Genomic DNA, 18,896 nt, shown 5'->3' with positions numbered 1-18,896 from the left:
AAACCACGGGCTGAAGATACAGACAACCTCACGCAGCGAGTGGAGCACTCAGAGCAGCTGCAAACAGCCAGTGAGTAACTTCACGCAAGAAGTACCTTACCAGTGACTTACAAAGCGAACTTCAGAAAGTTTTACCTCAAACCATCACGACGTCCTCTTAGAGGAAAATGAAAAAAGAATGGTGTCGCGCCATGGAGGTCTATATATAGGGCGACCAGCCATGACACAGGTGTACACGGGAGAATCCTCACCTTCAGATGTAATCCTCCACCGCGGAAAGTGATACCGACTTATATTGAGTGGACCAACTACTAGCGAAACATAACTATAGTTTGACTATCATAGATGGTCAGTCCTTGCATCCAAAGCTCTGTCTACGAATAAGAGAGTGGATTCATTCACAGCGCCCTGGACCCCTCAGCTTGTAACCAAAACAGTGGCATGAGCTGGCTTTGTTGTTGTGTCAACTGGCAGATTGCCCTATTAAGCAATAAGCATCATTGAGCTTGAAACCACAATACCAGGTCACAGCATCCTGTCAACACAAATATCTGCATGTTTTATGGTAATTTACCAGTGATATGGATCTTGCTTCCCCTTTTCTGAGATGAGAGGTTGCCCCCCAGAGCCAGGCTTTAATCAGCACGCGGTAGTGTCCTCCATGGTCTCCTCAGAGGCACCCACAACTCTTCTTCTCTATTCTCCTTTTGGCCTCCACCTCTATGACCTGAACCATGTAAGAAGGAAAAACTACAATTTCAGCACTGATACACAACCAGTTCATAGCACTTCTTATCTGTAAATTTGTAGAACCTAAAGTAAAACCTGGAGCAAACACAGACAGGGAGCGAGTACATAAATCTTTGTAAAGCATTATTTAATCATGAACCTAAAGTGCACTTTTTATGTAAATGCATAACAAGATGAGATTATATCACCAGAGAAGACAAAATAATGAGTAATACAAATGGATTAAGCACAATTGAAATGACACGTGGCAGCCTAAAATCTTCATAACTTGTACGAGCATCATAGAATACTAGGGAGTCTTATAAATAATTCCAAATATTCACACGCACCATCTCTTACGGAGCAAACCATCCCATTTCTCCCCTACCTTTCCAGGCTTCTCCCTCACATGCATACAAGTTCGCCAGCAGTCCAAAGTCACAGCTGAAAACAATCGCCTGTTATTCTCCAAAAGACACTGTTATTATCGGATTGATGCAGGAAAACCAGCTGCTATTACTGCAGGCCTTCCACTTCAGCTTCAGATAGCACCAGAGCATCATCTGGGTGAGAAATCAAAGAGATAAAACTCAACATAATGACCAATATTAAAACAAACTATATTAAAACTTAGTTGTGTCTAATTATTATTTTAAATGGGAAATTATTAAATTAATTAACTACAGTATTATTTAAAAGGGGATACCGAGTTCAGTTGCAAACTGATGCAATCAACTGGAAATGTGTCCTTGCGCATTAATTAAACCACTCTGCCATAATGTTCTATCCCTCCCAAAGTTTTATGTAAACCAAAAATTGACAAACTTTAGGTAGTGTTCTGAGCAATCTGTTAATCATATAAGTCTGACAAAAACCATTAAATGTATCCAAGGACAATTGAAGATAATTCTGACAAGTTAACAAACCTCTGCATTCAATTCCAACATTTTTCGGAGGATACAGCTTCCTGCACCAAGAGATGATTGTCCAGGAGCTCCAATTCCTTTACAGCAGTGTTCATGTTGTACTCCTTGAGAGAAATTTAGAATTTAGTATTGGACCAATTCTATAGCATTTTCATCTCACAGTAGTTTATCATTATGGCTTTCATCCCCTGCTACCCTGTGTCCACTGTGACCAGGACCAAATGAGCACTCCCCCCACATCTGTAATGCGCAGGGTGCTCCACACAACCCTGTCGAGATAGGTTAAAAAGAGATACCTTTGTTACCAGCTCCATCCCTCTCTGTGCGTATAAACTGCATAAAATAGAAAGAAATGCAAAACGATACAGTGTTCCAAGAAGTTGCATGTGTTACCCTTACGGGGAAACTTAAACGATCTTGAGTGAGGTCTGGACAGTCGGACAACACAAACTTGCGCGTCAGCAAAATTGTTCTTCAGCCCTCTCTGGCAACCTGTAGTGGCAAGGGAAGGAAATGAAGATATAGAACCAGGACAGTTCAATATAATTAGTGTCAGTCTAAATCCATGAGCCATAACACTAGTCGCAATTTCAAAGTATGGTTTTACCGCAGCATAATTCCCTCCAAAAATCGGACAGTATAACTGCGAACTTTTCAGTCTTTCTTGCACGTCTGACATTCTTATCCTGTAGGAATCACAAGCTTCAAGCGACTGAAGACACCTGATTGGTGAAACACGATGAAAACTCCTAGATATTAATAACTGAGCTTGACACCCCTATCCTATAATAATAACTGCAGCTTGACACCCTATCCTATTATTAATAACTGCAGCTTGACGCCCCTATCCTATATAATAACTGGAGCTTGACGCCCCTATCCTATTAATAATAACTGCAGCTTGACACCCCTATCCTATTATTAATAACTGCAGCTTGACACCCCTATCCTATTATAATAACTGAGCTTGACAACCCCTATCCTATTATAATAAACTGCAGCTGACCCCCCTATCCTATTAATAAAACTGCAGCTTGACACCCTATCCTATTAATAATAACTGCAGCTTGACCCCCATCCTATTATTAAAACTGCAGCTTGACACCCTATCCTATTATAATAACTGGAGCTTGACACCCCTATCCTATTAATAATAACTGCAGCTTGACCCCTATCCTATTATTAATAACTGCAGCTTGACCCCCTATCCTATTATAATAACTGCAGCTTGACACCCTATCCTATTAATAAAACTGCAGCTTGGACCCCTATCCTATTATAATAACTGAGGTCTGACACCAGTCAAGCTGCAGTTATTATTAATAGGATAGGGGTGTCAAGCTGCAGTTATTATTAATAGGATAGGGGTGTCAAGCTCCAGTTATTATTAATAGGATAGGGGTGTCAAGCTCCAGTTAATATTAATAGGATAGGGGTATCAAGCTCCAGTTATTATTAATAGGATAGGGGTGTCAAGCTCCAGTTATCGGCGGCCACAGTCGTTATCCACTAGGGATAAACCATAGAGATCCTATAATTCATATTCCAGTGTTCTATATGTAATTCTATGGAKTAAACACTCACTCCTCTCRTTGTTGCTGAAGGCCCCTCTGATGGAGCCCCCCAGGCGGATCTCCCCGTCCTGCAGGTCCTCCCACTGCAGCTCTCTGACTGGGATGGGCTGGCGGTACAGCTGGTAGTGCAGCTGCTCGCTGTGGGTGATGGCCCTGGTTATGACCAGCACGTCCTGGAACAGGAACACATGCAGCTTCTGGAGAACGAGGGGAAAGGAAGGTGTAAGGGTCTGCTGCTTTTTCCTCATTTAAAACATATTTATCCAGATTACTCAATGAGATCTCATTAGAATATATTTATCAAGGGAGCCCTGGAGGCAGCAGTAAGCAATAACAAAAAATTGCAATACACCATAACACAATACAATTCATAGCTACATTGGAAATAAGGTCATTGGACCAAACAGGGCCAGATATTTCAGCAGCAGGCCAACTACTCCCAGAAAATCTCCTCAGACTAGAAAATAGTACGAACAACACCAGCATGGGTGGTATCTGTACTGTAAACACACTCCAGTTTACACGCTCTATTTCATACACAACTCTCAGAGATACTTTGGCACATTTCTTTCCTTTCCATGTGATGAATGACTTCATGAGCTGCCACTGCATGATACATAAAGAGAACATCTTCAACTTTTATTTCAAGTTCAGAACTGGAGTAGGAAGGGATGATGTGTTCCTGTAACACTGCCACTGTTTCGTTTAAGAGGACCAGTGTTTAGTAAACACTGGAAGACTTTTAAGGGAGTAGAGACAAAGAAGTTATATAATGTTGTAACAGACTTTAGCAGAGATGTGATGTAGAGGCATCCAGGGTTGTGTTGAGTAAGAATACAGTGAACCCTGACGATAGAACACCCACTAACAATACTCCATCAAACAGGGATTTGTCTTCTCTCAACATTTACATTTTCACTTAAAAACAACTCTTTACCTTTCTGAGATACTGTTATAAGATGGTATAAGAACGAGTCTAATATAGAACACAAGCCGGTCATGGTTGACCATATAGGAACAGAACATCTGTGGCGGATGTGAGTACAGGCTCTGTGTGTCTGAATGAAGACCCTCAGGTTTCAATGGGCTGGTTTAGGTGAAACCAGCGTGACAAGATGAAACAAGAGAAACTTTCATATGGTTGTATTTCTCTCTCTGTGTCAGTGTTCCTCCTTAAATAACAACACTTTACCGCAGATAGACAGAGACAAAGGCATGTTAGGCGACTGTGAGTCACACAGACCCGACCTCACCTTGATTCTAACGACCTGTAGCCTTCTATTCTTCTCATATTAACAGTTGATAAAACAAAAATGGCCAATAGAAAAATAGCTAAATGAATGTGCAGATCTTTAGTGTAATGGCTTTAGTCATTTTTCCGTATAATACATGTGGATTTATTGGTTGATTGTTATAACACAATATGGTAATGTTTCACTGTTTTTCCCCACCAGACTTGAAAGGCTGTGTGTGCCTCCGGTTGGGTCGGTCATGGTGAGCTAGCGTAGCACAGCCTGATTAATAGCCTTCTGTCTCTCCTTTCCTGGGATTACTCCTTCTCTCTCTCCGTCCCTCTCCACACCACCACTACCCTGTTATTACTGCTGGGTTGAATCAGGAGCGATGGTGGGAACTGAACCGTATCAAACCCAAACCACCAGTATGCTACTACTACCACCCCATGATGGATCGGGATATATACAACGTCTAACAACACGTGACCAGGTGCTTCCAATTTGTACCATGCGGTACAAACATGGTGAACAAAACCCAAATTAAAGGCTTTGGTTGAAGGGAGGAGATGAAACAAATGTTCCGGCCCCTCTCTCTGACTGACAGTCCACAACGTTATGCTTTTTCCTCACTTCGGCAACCAGAGCCCAATCATCTCCTCAGGATGTCACCAGATAATGTTTTTTTTCTAAACACACACTATGCACATGTGTTTCTTTCTTATATTTTTCACCTTTATTTAAGTACGCAAGTCAGTTAAGAACAAATTCTTATTTACAATGACGGCCTACCTCGGCCAAACCCTAAGCCGGACAAAGTCTAGGCCAATTATGCACCGCCCTAAGGGACTGCCAAACACAGCCAGGTGTGATACAGCCTGGAATCGAACCAGGGTCTGTAGTGACGCCTCTAGCACTGAGATGCTGTGCCTTAGACCGCTGCGCCACTCGGGAGCCACACGTGTTGTAAGCCTATGTTAGAGTGTATCCTAGGCATGTTTAAGGACATTGCTGCTTGGCGATGGGTTAGCTTACACCTTCTCTCTGCTCTCCCTGGCCCCGGCCGCCCTGCGCCTGCCTGTGGTTGTTATGTAATTTATGTAACAGTGTTGACGGAACAGAGTGATTGACTGGATGTTTCAGAAATCGGTCTTCTTGTCCTTGACCTCAGAAACCTCTTGTCCCTCAGCAGGAAAGATGCCCCAGCGAGGGCCTACAGGTGAACCAATGCTCTCAGAGCTGACCCCTGACCCCAGTAGACGTATTGATATGTGGTGACAGAGTGAGGTGCTTTAGGGGTCATGGTCAAAGGGTTTGCTCGTACCATCACAGGTCTGTGTGGATTTAGAGGTCATTCATATCTCTGTACGGTACAAACGTAAAACTGTGCCTCATTCAATGCCAAACAAATATCCTCAGCGTTGACCTTACTTACATCAGAAGGCGTACCTAGCAGTAGAGTGTTAGTATGCATTTGAACTCCCTGTCATCAGATGTTGCCATGCCGTTTTACCGCTAAAGAGCTGCTACACTGAGTCGTGTTTGCATTGTGTTTGCATGACGAAAGCTACCTGTTATTGTAGTTTTTTTTATAGCTGTGTGGTGTAGCAGGTCTGCTGTGTGTTACACTCCAAAGCGTTAATAGTGATCGATGCTAGGCAGCTCTACTCACAGCACCCCTGTTGTTCTTCAGTTCCCCGTGACAGCTGAGGATGCGGGAGCTGTCAATGAGCAGGTCTCTCTGGCTGTCTTCCAGGTAGAGGAGGCGCTCCTTGTAGAAACGACACTCTGACTCGCCCGTCTGAGTGTTGATCTCTGCCACGATGCTCTGGATCATGTTGATCTGGTGACAAGAAGAGGGAATGAAAAGTGTGGTTTAAGTTTTTGTGTTGCTGGGTGGGTGGTGGGGGGGGGTAGTGTTAGTGGGGGTTGTGTGTGTGTGGGGGGGGGGTAGTGTTAGTGGGGGTTGTGGGTGGGGGGTGGGGGTGTTAGTGGGGGGTGTGTGTGGGGGGTGGGGGTGTTAGTGGGGGTTGTGTGTTGGGGGGTGGGGTGTTAGTGGGGTTGTGTGTGTGTGGGGGTGTTAGTGGGGGTTGTGTGTGTGTGTGGGGGGGTTTAGTGGGTTGTGTGTTGTGGGGGGGGTTAGTGGGGGGTTGTGTGTGTGTGGGGGGGGGGGGGAGTCAGGGTTGTGTGTGTTTATGCATTCATGTCTATCACCAAATCCACTCACTGCCTCATCCAGGTGTTGACGGTCCGGATGGTCGTTAGGTGTGTGTTTGAGGATCTCCCTGAGCAGCAGAGGGTATTTGACCAGCCGGCTCCTGGGTATATCCAGGAAGTTCCACAGGTCCAGCTTCCTGCTAAAGGGCGACTCCAGGCAGCGCTGCAGGAAGTCATGCACCCGGTGGTCCTGCTTCTTATGGTCCAGCAGAGCTTTGGCAGCCACCTGGTTACTGCAGTATGAGTTGTAGGAGTCCAGGCATGGTAACTGGTGGAGGGGGGAGGGAGGGGGAGAGAGTGAGAGGGAGGGAGAGAGAGAGGGAGGGAGGGAGAGAGAGGTGGGGAAGAGAAAAAGGTGAGGGAGAGAGAGGTCAGTAATTGAGTTTCACCTTCAGTCAAGTTAATATTTATTGCAGGATCTCTTATGCAGTGTGCATGTTCCATAATTCTTTTTGAGGTCGGAGGAAAAATGTATCACGGTTTTCGATATCTGATCAAATATTTCAGTTGTGCTCAGTTTTTATTTGCCGACTTTATTACTTTTCATTCCTTAAAGTCATCATCTCATCCTGCTCAGGCAGTAACAGCCAGCCAGACAACTTTATCTCTGTACTCCCTATACTGTACTGTCTTTAGTTATCCTATTTAGCTAGGCTAGCCTGCCTATTTAGCTAGGCTAGCCTGCCTATTTAGCTAGGCTAGCCTGACTATTTAGCTAGGCTAGCCTGCCTATTTAGCTAGGCTAGCCTTCCTATTGGCTAGCCTGTGATCACACTCTCCGTAGCCGATGTGAGTAAGACCTTTAAACAGGTCAACATTCACAAGGCCGCAGGGCCAGACGGATTACCAGGACTTGTAGTCAGAGCATGTGCTGACCAACTGGCAGGTGTCTTCACTGACATTTTCTACCTGTCCCTGACCCAGTCTGTAATACCTACATGTTTCAAGCAGACCACTATAGTCCCTGTGCCCAAGAACGCCAAAGTAACCTGTCTAAATGACTATGTACCCGTAGCACTCACGTCTGTGGCTATGAAGTATTTTGAAAGGCTGGTCATGGCTCACATCAACACCATCATCCCAGAAAYCCTAGACCCACTYCAATTYSCATAYCRCMCCAACAGATCCACAGATGATGCAATCTCTATTACCCTCCACACTGCCCTTTCMCAYCTGGACAAAAGGAACACTTATGCTATTCATTGACTACAGCTCAGCGTTCAACACCATASTGCCCTCAAAGCTCATCACTAAGCTAAGGACCCTGGGACTAAACACCTCCCTCTGCAGTGGGATCCTGGACTTCCTGAYGGGCCGCCCCCAGGTGGTGAGGGTAGGTAACAACACATCTGCCACACTGATCCTCAACACGGAGGCCCCTTAGGGGTGCGTGCTTAGTCCCCTCCTGTACTCCCTGTTCACCCACAACTGCGTGGCCAAGCATACTCCAACACCATCATTAAGTTTGCCGACGACACAATGGTGGTAGGCCTGATTACCAACAACAATGAGACAGCCTATAGGGAGGAGGTCAGAGACCTGGCCGTGTGGTACCACGTGATCAAGACAAAGGAGATGATCGTGGACTACAGGAAAAGGAGGGCCGAGYACGCCCCCATTCACATCGACGGCGCTGTAGTGGAGCAGGTTGAGAGGTTCAAGTTCCTTGGTGTCCACATCACCAACAAACTATCATGGTCGCAAGACAGCTGTAAAGAGGGCACAACAACACCTATTCCCCCTCATTGCCATCCAGGAACTCTATACCAGGCAGTGCCAGAGGAAAGCCCTAAAAATTGTCAAAGACTCCAGCCACCGTAGTCATAGGATGTTCTCTTTTTCTGCAAGGCAAGCGGTACAGGAGTGCATGGTCCAGGTTCAGAAGGCTCCTTAACAGCTTCTACCCCCAAGTACCTCAATTACCTCGACTAACCGGTGCCCCCGTACATTGACTCTGTACCAGTACCCCCTGTATATAACCTCGCTATTGTTATTTTACTGCTGCTCTTTAATTATTTGTTACTTTTATTTCATACTTMTTTTTTTTGTATTTTCATAAAACTGCATTGTTGGTTAAGGGCTTGTAAGTAAGCATTTCACTGTAAGGTCTACTACACCTGTGACAAATAACATTTGATTTGATTTGGGTTCTAGCTCTGTGTAGGTCTACCATACAACTAGTCTCTTCATCTTTAAATGGACACCAGATCTATTCAATATATATTGTACCTGGTCTACATCACATTGAACACTATAGGAATGTCACTGGGCTGGTGCAGTCAGAGCCAGAACGATGTCACAGTGTTAATGTAACCGATAGATAAATTAAGGCCATCTACCATGGAAATGAAGTGGAATTGGGAAATATGTACTCTATTATGCAACCACATTGACATCTTTCTGCAGTGGAACGGAGTTCAGAGGAGAGGTAGAACTAGGGCAAGTAAACAGCTGAGAAGCAGATGCTCTCCGCGTTCCTGTCAAGCATGCATTGTTTTCCTCCATAACTACCTAGTGTAAACAGGAAGTAGGGATGGAGGGATGGTAGAGGAGCTGCTCAGCATCCTTACACTAACAAACAGCCCTGGACACACTAACACACTTCACAACACAGCAGAACTAGCCTGGTTCCAGCTCACTGTCCAGCTAAAGTGTTACTGCACGTATTGTGAGGAAGTTAAGATTGCATGTTAGTTAAGAGCTTTGATTTCAACCTCCACACAGGGTAACCTGACTTCACACCAATATAAGTTTCTCTGGGTCAACACACACACACACACACACACACACACACACACACACACACACACACACACACACACACACACACACACACACACACACACACACACACACACACACACACACACACACACACACACACACACACACACACACACACACACACACACACAAAGAGAGAGAGATAATTGGGAATCAAAAAAGAACTAGGCCAAAAGGTCCTTAAGACACAGGGGATGAATCTGTTTTTATAAGATAGCTCCATTATGGAAAACAAAACATCTCAGGCTGCCTTGTAAACTAGCTGTTTTGGTGTTCTGGATGGCTGAAGTCCTTTCTCAGAAAAGTTTCAAGTAAATTGATGCTGTAGAAAGAATGTGACACAAAAATCATGCTAATCCTGAGCAGGACATTTGACATGCCTGTCAACCTGATTAATAGACTAAACTGGATCTCTGTAATAACCCTCTTCTCTACTTTGTTGCAGAAGTACATGTGGTTGGTTGTTAGATATCCCCACCTTGGGCATGTGTAGTATGAACATACAACTGCCTGATTTCTCGCAAAGTAAAAATCGTAATTAAAACTATTAAAACAATTAGATAATAAAGTTCATCTATCCGTTTTTCCTGTTTAGGTCATATAGCTAGGAAACCCTCACCACCCTATATTATTACAACAGAATTATAACATCAGGCGGAATGGTCTTACCCAGTCCACTAGAATGTGTCCCACAGTTTCTGTAGAGCCGTCTGGTTTCCTGGCCTCTCGCAGTCGACTCAGTAGATCTGAGGGATGAGAGGGAGGAGAGGTCTCAGCCTCTGTCTAACGGCTCTTTTAGGTGTAAGAACTACGCGTGTGTGTGTGTGTGTGTGTGTTTGTGTGTGTGTGTGTGTGGATGTGCGCCTCTGTGCGTGCGTGACTCTGTGTGTGCGTGATTCTGTGTGTGATGGCTTCTGTGTTTGTGTGCAATTCTCCTATCTTGTGGTTCTACACTTTGCAAGCTTCCATTCTCACCTTCATGCAACGGAATGAGGGAGTCCAGGGTTCCGAAGATCTGGGTGAGTTCACGCTCTGTCATAATGGACAGCTTCAGCATGGGGTCATGGTACGCCTGCAGGTACAGAGAGAGGAGAACGCTTCAATGAAAACAGTAACAATGACACCAAACTGGATTTATCCCCTTATATTACCCATGTGCTTCATTAAAACACGCTTTAGAAGCATTGAAATCAAGCGTGTGCTCTAAAGATGGAAAAACCCTTGGGGTTTTGGCATGTTAATTGGTAGCTTGTGGTGTGGACATCTACAAGTGGTTGACCCAGATAAGTTACTTGAGCCAAGCGTAGATGGATCATATAAACTACACACCCAATATAAGTTTAAAAAAAAACATTTTCCAAAACAGCACTAAGAAAGGTAACTGACGTCAAATGGGACATGTCCAGAAGATATTAAATATATTTTCAGAAACAGTATTGGACATAAATAACCTAAACATCTGTTGGTGTCTTGTACGTCCCATTCAGAACATGTGGTCATTCACAGAACACGTAGCCTAATGGTCATTCACAGAAAGTGCTGTGTGAGTAACAAGGTCTTGGGAGAAACCACACACACACACACACACACACACATAGGTGTGTGATTGTGGGAGCACAGGGGAAACCGGAGACTGGCTGATCACCAGGGTAGAATAACTTAGCTGTGATAGGCTCAATGAAAAGGAAAAAGGGAAATGATCTTGATTGAATAAGCAGCTGGTACCTTCTTGGCCAGCTTCAAATCCTCAATGAGATCCCGCTCGCCCTGAGAAAGCTCAAAGATGGCCTGCAAACACACAGAGGAAGTAAAGACAACGAGAGAACGGTGAAACAAGGGTCCTCGTTTAGTCAAACATCTCAGAAAAACAACAAGTCATCAGCTATTTTACCACCATGAACAAATAAATAACATTGAAAACATATAAACATCATTTCTTTCTTTCTGTCTTTTTAGAAGAAGGAGTTACATGCATGAAATAACAAATGGCAGACTGACAAATCTAAAGGTCTTTGCAGAAAGATGAGCTTTCAACACTTCGCCTCTCTAAAGCCACAAGACTTCTGTTGTGCACACAGAGAGAAAAGCATAGGACCGCGTTGACCCCTAAACATGCAATACTTCCCAGTGGACAGCTGGGTTCTGTTGTGAACCCCCTATCCCATATCCCCTGTCCTTTGATGTCTACTCTKWKTGGCCTGAGAGGAGGAGGCCTCATTTCAGTGGAGGGAGGGGTGGGCATGTTTCAGACAAGCCTTCTAATTTTAACTGTTAAAACTGTGAAGTGATATAGCACTCGATCCCCTCTGTGACTGAGTTTAAGACTGGGAGAGAGAGAGAGGGAGAGAGAGAGAGAGAGAGAGAGAGAGAGAGAGAGAGAGAGAGCGAGAGAGAGAGAGAGAGAGAGAGAGAGAGAGAGAGAGAGAAGAAGAGAGACAGAGGGCAGAGAGAGAGGGGAAGAAGGGTTGAGCTAGAGAAAGAGGGGGGGAGAGGGAGAGCTAGAGAGAGGGGAGAGCTATAGAAAGAGAGTGAGAGGAGGGAGAGATAAAGGGAGGGGGAGAGCGAGAGAGGGAGAGAGAGAGAGGGGAGAGCGAAAGACAGAGGGGCATGAGGGAGCAATAGAGAGAGGGGTGAGAGAGAGCGAAAGACAGAGAGAGGGGAGAGAGAGAACGAAAGACAGAGGGGTGAGAGAAAAATAAGCAGCTGGGATGTTATTGGAGCCCCTCCCTCCACTCCTGACCCTGTTGCTCCTCTGTAAGACGGCTGTGGTTCTCCCATCAGTGCTTATCAGGCAGGATCTGCTCAAAGACTAGGGAATCTCTCTTTCTGGCTTTGGGTTTTGCCATGGGCACTTAATCTAAGCATATTTCATGCATTCTAGAAGATGTACATCCTTGTTATAACCATGCTATTCTAAGAGTTTAAACACACACACAACCTCCAATGTAATGTTAGTTAAACTCCTTGAAATCAAAGCCAGACGAAAACCTTCTGGTCTAAAAGTTGCATTAAACTATACAGGAGCAGTGAGCAGGTATTTTCTATCATTTTGTAACAGTGTTCTCCCATGGTAACTCTGAGGAAAACCATTACCTCCTGGCGTTTGATTTCCTTAGAGGACAGCATCTGGTGTCCGAGCCGCACGTCGAAGGTCTCGCTCCACAGCTTGCTGTCTCGCCGCTTGGTGTTGGCAGGCGGGGCCGGCCGCGTCCATGGTCGAGGAGGCATGAGCGTCTCCGTCCGACTCTCACTGCGGAAGCTGATGGAACGCTGCGGAATAGAAAGAGGCACAAAGATGAGAAAAATTCCCCTTCAGAGGACACCGTCACAGGACACCGTCACAGGACACCGTCACAGGACACCAACCCAGAAGGGTATGAAAAGACAATACAAACACATAGTTGTCTTATGTCTGATATCTGAATGTTACTGTAATGTTGTGTGTAGATGATCCTGTCTGCTATTCTAGTCAAACCCAGTGTGAAGATAGTGAGGTCAGGTTTTGAGGTCAAAGCCTTTCATATGTGTCCCATAGGTGATGCGTCCCAAATTGTACCCTGTAGCGCGCTGGTCAAAAGTAGTGCGATTTGGGACGTAATCGTAGAGGACACGTACCAATGATTATCAGGCGTGAACGTTCCCACCTTTCAATCACTGAGCCTCGTGTTGCATAATAACACTGGTGTGTGTTATCAACACAACATACCACAACACGTTATGGCATGACATCACACACAGGTCAGAGGAGGGCTGGCGTACTTAGTGGAAAGTGATTGATTTCTCCTTAGAACAGAATCGATTAGCTGGCTATGGCTGGGCTTTCTGCGACGGCCAAACACATCAGCTAAGTTACTTAGTATCATGATCATGATGAGATGATAATGAGACCTTATAAGAGGGTCATACATGCTTATGACAAGCGTTACAATGCATTATAACCACAGGATAATGCATTAAACCTCTAGGTTGTATTTGTAAAGTGTTATTAACAACATTATTGTAATTAAGCATTTAGTCACATATGTACCTGCAGTGGTTGTCCTCTGTAGTCATATTTGTCAGCATAGCTATCTTATGATGTGGTGTACTGTTGTACCTGCAGTGTTTGTCCTATGCGCTTCAGAGGAGCAGTCTTGACTGGAGGTATGAGGTTGGCCAGCGAGGTGACGCGGGACAGGGGCTTCACCCGCTTGTTACTGGGCTCCTAGAATACAGTAGACACAGAGAGACACCTTGTTGTGAACACACAGTCAGATACAAACATTAACAGCACATAGAGGAAAGAAACATCCCATAAATGTCAGGATATATGAAGACAAGATGAGGGTGTAGACTGGTGTGTGAGGCAGATCAAAGATAGTGAGGAGAAGAGCCTTAGGATGCCCTTCCATTCATTCTGCATCACTCCATCAGGATAACAGAAGAAGAGATCCAAACTCCAGAGGTTGCCGTCAGTCAGAATCATCAGGGGGAAAAACAGGCTGACAGAAAGAGAATATCTGCAACCTGCAAACCCTCAGCGGCTGTAATACTATTCTCCCACTCCCTTCTCCTGTCTTCTCCCATCCCCTGCTCTCTCCCATCCCCTGTTTCTCCCCCTCTCCTGCTCTCTCCCCTCCCCTGCGCTCTCCATCCCCTGCTCTTCTCCTCTCTCCTCTCTCTGCTCTCTCCCCTCTCCTGCTCTCCCCTCTCTGCTCTCTCCCTCTCTGCTCTCTCCCCTCTCCTGCTCTCTCCCCTTCCTGCTGCTCCCCTCTCCTGCTCTCTCCCTTTCTGCTCTTCTCTCCCTCTCTCTTTCCCTCTCCTCTCTCTCCCCTCTCCTGCTCTTTCTCTCTCCTCTCTTTCCTCTCTCCTGCTCTCTCTCTCTCCTGCTCTCTCTCCCCTTCTGCTCTCTCCCTCTCCTGCTCTTCCCCTCGTCTGCTCTCTCCCCTTCCTGCTCTCTCCCTCTCCTGCCTCTCTTCTCTCCCCTCTCTCCCTCTCTGTCGGTGCCTTTGCAGAGGAGCCAAGTGACGTCACTGCAGCTATTTGATCAGTATTCTGGGAAAACAGTACTTTCACACGGAGTATCCCTCTTCACATTCACACTCGCCTGCTTCACACATTCACAACCACACACACACACAGATTGTGGTTCTGCAGTAAAAAGCAGGGCCCAGTAATAATCGCACAGTTCCTTGTGAAGTGAGTATGACAGTGTACCAATCAGACTGTACAAATGGTGTCATGAACAAGTAATCTACCATCTCTCACAACGGGATCCATTCCCCTATTTAATCAAAGCCCTACTTGCTCCTTAGTTATCCAAATTGCACCCTATTCTCATAAAGTTTCACTGTTGACCAGGTCCCCATATGGCTCTGGTCGTAAAGTAGTGCACTATATAGGTCAGTGTTTCCCAACCCTGGTCCTCCAGACCCCAAACAGTTTGTATTGTAACCTGTCTCCAGAACCCAACAGATTTATTGTAACCCTGGTCCTCCAGAACCCCTAACATTTGTATTGTAACCCTGGTCCTCCAGAACCCCCAACAGATTGTATTGTAACCCTGGTCCTCCAGAACCCCAACAGATTGTATTGTAACCCTGGTGCTCCAGAACCCCCAACAGATTGTATTTAACCCTGTCTTCCAGAACCACCAACAGATTGTATTGTAACCTGGTCTCCAGAACCCCAAATTATTGTATTGTAACCTCGGTCCTCCAAGAACCCCCAACAGGTTTATGTACCCTTGGTCCTCCAGAACCCCCCAACGTTGTAGACCCGTTCAGCCAATATTGCATGTAACCCTGGTCCTCCCAGAACACACCCACCAGATTGTATTGTAAACCCTGTGTCCAACCTGGTCTCCAGAAACCAAGATGTTGTACCCTGGTTTCCCAACATTGTATTGTACCCTGATCCTCAGAACCCCCAACAGATGTATTGTACCTGTCCTCAACCCTGGTCTCCAGACCCCTGTCCTCCAGACCCCAACAGATTGTATTGTAACCCTGGTCCTCCAGAACCCCCAACATGATTGTATTGTAACCCTGGTCCTCCAGAACCCCTTGGTCCTCCAGGAACCCCCAACAGATTGTATTGTAACCCTGGTCTTCCAGAACCCCCAACAGATTGTATTGTAACCCTGTCCTCCAGAACCCCTGTTCCTCCAGAAACCCCAACAGTTGTATTGAACCCTGGTCTTCAGAACCCCCAACAGATTGTATTGTAACCCTGGTCCTCCAGAACCACCCACAGTTGTATTGAACCTGGTCCTCCAGAACCCCCAAACAGATTGTATTGGTCACCCTGGTCTTCCAGACCCCCAACAGATTATTGTAACCTGGGTCCTCCAGAACCCCCAACAGATTATGTAACGCCTGGTCCTCCGAACCCCCAAACAATTTATTGTAACCCTGTCCTCCAGAACCCCTACAAGATTTATTGTAAACCCTGGACAAATACACCATGATGAGAAACACTGATTGTTGTTTCAATACTACTATTGCAAACAACAGGGACTGGCTGAATTCTAGCTCTCGGACCTCAAGGCTCTGCGACTCTGACAATAACACTTACCAAATCTGTTCTGCTGTTTTAATTATTGCCAATCAATGTATTATCAACGCAGCAGCTCCCTCAGTCATTTAGTCAATCCCTGTCTCACTGAGAGCTCTATCTTACAGAGAGATATATATACAGAGCAGTATAGAAGAGGATGAATCTCTACAGGCAGAAAGATAGTACCAGAGCTAGTAGAGACTATCTACCAGGCAGAAAAGATAGTACAGAGCTAGTAGAGACTGTATCTCTACAGGCAGTAATTATCCAGAGCTAGTAGAGACTGTCTCTACAGGCAATAGTATACAGAGTATAGACTAACTCTACAGGGCATATAATAGTACAGAAGGTAGTAGAGACTGAATCTACAGGGATATATATAGTACAGAGTGAGTAGAAGACTGATCTCTTACAGGCAGAAAGATAGTACAGAGCTAGTAGACTGATCTCTACAGCAGAATGTAGTACAGAGCTAGTAGAGTCTATCCTACAGGGCAGATAGATGTTACAGACGCTAGTAGAGGACTGTCTCTTAAGGGCAGATAATAGTACAGAGCTGTAGAGACTGATCTCTACAGGGCAGATAGATAGTACCAGAGGAGTATGAGATGATCTCTACAGGGCAATATATATACAGAGCATAGTAGAGACTAGATTCTTATACCAGGGCAGATATATGTACAGAGCTAGTAGAGACTGATCTCTACAGGGCAATAGATAGTACAGAGGTAAGTAGAGACTGATCTCTTACAGGGCAGATAATAGTACAGAGCTAGTAGAGACTGATCTACAGGGAGATAGATGACAGAGCTAGTAGAGACTGATCTTACAGGGCAGATTAGATAGTACAAGAGGTTAGAGACTGATCTCTGACAGGGCAGATAGATAGTACAGTGGTAGTAGAGGTATGACGAAAGACATATCAGACTATAGGAGAAGTTACTTACCTGTTATCTGTTTACCACTTATCAACTGATTAGATACAATAGTGTATCGCTCTTTCAAACGTTGTCTTCCTTTGTGTGTTTGACCTCATGAACCCTGAATGTCTTTCTTACACTGTTTCCAATGTCTATTTTTCTTTCCTTTCCTTTTATTATATCTTTCGACTTGCACAAACAGACAAATTCAGACACATGGTTTGGTTGTTCTAAAAAGAAACAGGTGTATAAACAAACCTTGCATAATTATCTAGGTCTCCTTATGCAAAGCTGCAGGAAAGTGGTTCTGAGTGTGCTGCAGCACCCCCTGAAAATAAGAATAAAAACATGATATTAATACAAATATATTTCACAAAAGAAGTGCACTGAGCTTTTACTAGTCCTGTATTAGCAGACCGATATAGCCGTCTGTAGCGCTGGCAAAATCCCTCGCCCCCCCACCCCCACCTTCAAACATTCTTCCGCGGGCTATGTTCATATGAAGCCCGAGTGAGAAATCTCCTAAAATATCCTTCAACACCTGTTGGAACTGTAGATTATGTTCCTATACTGGCCTGATCCAAACTGGCCACAGGAGTTATGTTCATCACATCTGAACATGAGCAGCAATACAGCACCACACGCACACGCACACACGCACACGCACCACCACACCACACACACACACACAACACAACACCACCACAGACAAACGGAGAGTGGAGACTAGGCCGTGGCGTGGGGCCCACAGCTCAATATGTCCTGATGTTGGTCTGAACATGCCTCCAAGCTGCCTGTCCTGGATTGGAACTAGTAAATCAATGCACATAGTGGTTTTACATATTGGGTAATTACATGGTGGTGGAACACCAGATTTACAACACTGTAACACATTGTGTACTTGTATCTCTTGTGCCTGTGATAATGCAAATAATTAGGGGGGGAAAAATCCAGCAGCAATGAGGAGAAGTGTTTTGTGGCAACTTTCATTTATTTTTCAAAACAACTTGTCTGTCTATCACGTCAACAAAAAAGCAGTCATCGATTCCCAGCGTTAGTGTCACAAAGATCTCACAGAAAAGAGCTGTGTGTGTGTGTGTGTGTGTGTGTGTGTGTGTGTGTGTGTGTGTGTGTGTGTGTGTGTGTGTAGGGGGTGGGACTATACCACGCTACAGAAGTGATTTGTTTATAAGCGTCAACATTTATTTTATATACACTCACCTCCTCATTTCTCACATGAACAAAAGCAAACATTCAACCTTGTTTAGCTGTAGGTCTAGATTTCCTCCCAACTACGCACCGCACTACTACAACTACTACTCAAATCTGACTCAAACCTCCAGCCACTTTAATCATTCAAAATTGGATGTTATAAATATATCACTAGTCACTTTAAACAATCCCAGTTTATAATGTTTACATACCCTACATTACTCATCTCAGATGTATATACTGTACTCTATACCATCTACTGCATCTTGCCAATGCCGTTCGGACATCGCTCATCCATATATTTATATGTACAKATTCTTATTCTTTCCTTTACACTTGTGTGTATAAGGTAGTTGTTGTGAAATTGTTAGATTACTTGTTAGATATTACTGCACGGTCGGTACTAGAAGCATAAGCGTTTCGCTACACACGCATTAACATCTGCTAACCATGTGTATGTGACCAATAAAATTTTATTTGATTTATCAAAATTGAAAGAATTATGATGAGAAAATGTGTTAGGTATTTAGGCAATTAAAAATACTTTAATCAGAATTTTTCAGCTGATAAACTTGCTTATTGAAACGTCAATAAAACACAACAAAAAAACAGATTTCAGTCAGGACACCTAGTTCTTCCAGGTGAGGTGAGTCAGTGACTAATAGGTTGGCACTAATCGCAGCTTATGTTCTGTTCATAGTTCATACAATCAGTAAAGTACTGCCTGTGCTGGCTGGACTCCTATCTCCCTGTCACAGACAAAGC

General features: G+C 44.7%; 1 protein-coding gene across 5 annotated transcripts in view; it reads right to left on the bottom strand.

The window, feature by feature from the left end:
* arhgef3 (Rho guanine nucleotide exchange factor (GEF) 3) overlaps positions 1–18,896 on the bottom strand; it is a 135,471-nt gene that overhangs the window by 4,562 nt on the left and 112,013 nt on the right. For 3 of the 5 annotated variants that reach the window (XM_023997638.2, XM_023997630.2, XM_023997621.2), the window contains 8 exons: positions 13,559–13,666; positions 12,556–12,732; positions 11,188–11,250; positions 10,438–10,534; positions 10,132–10,208; positions 6,689–6,946; positions 6,134–6,304; positions 3,240–3,426 (listed from right to left, as the gene is read on the bottom strand). In XM_023997638.2, coding sequence (XP_023853406.2) covers positions 3,240–3,426; positions 6,134–6,304; positions 6,689–6,946; positions 10,132–10,208; positions 10,438–10,534; positions 11,188–11,250; positions 12,556–12,732; positions 13,559–13,666 — 1,138 coding nt within the window. Of the gene's footprint in view, positions 1–3,239; positions 3,427–6,133; positions 6,305–6,688; positions 6,947–10,131; positions 10,209–10,437; positions 10,535–11,187; positions 11,251–12,555; positions 12,733–13,558; positions 13,667–17,177; positions 17,248–18,896 lie in introns of all 5 variants that reach the window. The other 2 variants (XM_070446083.1, XM_070446079.1) reach the window with 1 other exon arrangement.

The sequence above is a fragment of the Salvelinus sp. IW2-2015 genome, linkage group LG1 (genome assembly GCF_002910315.2).
Source record: "Salvelinus sp. IW2-2015 linkage group LG1, ASM291031v2, whole genome shotgun sequence".
In the NCBI taxonomy this organism is placed as follows: domain Eukaryota; kingdom Metazoa; phylum Chordata; class Actinopteri; order Salmoniformes; family Salmonidae; genus Salvelinus; species Salvelinus sp. IW2-2015.
The sequence above is the reverse complement of the archived record's forward strand: the minus strand, read 5'-3'. Positions and strand labels throughout refer to the sequence as shown.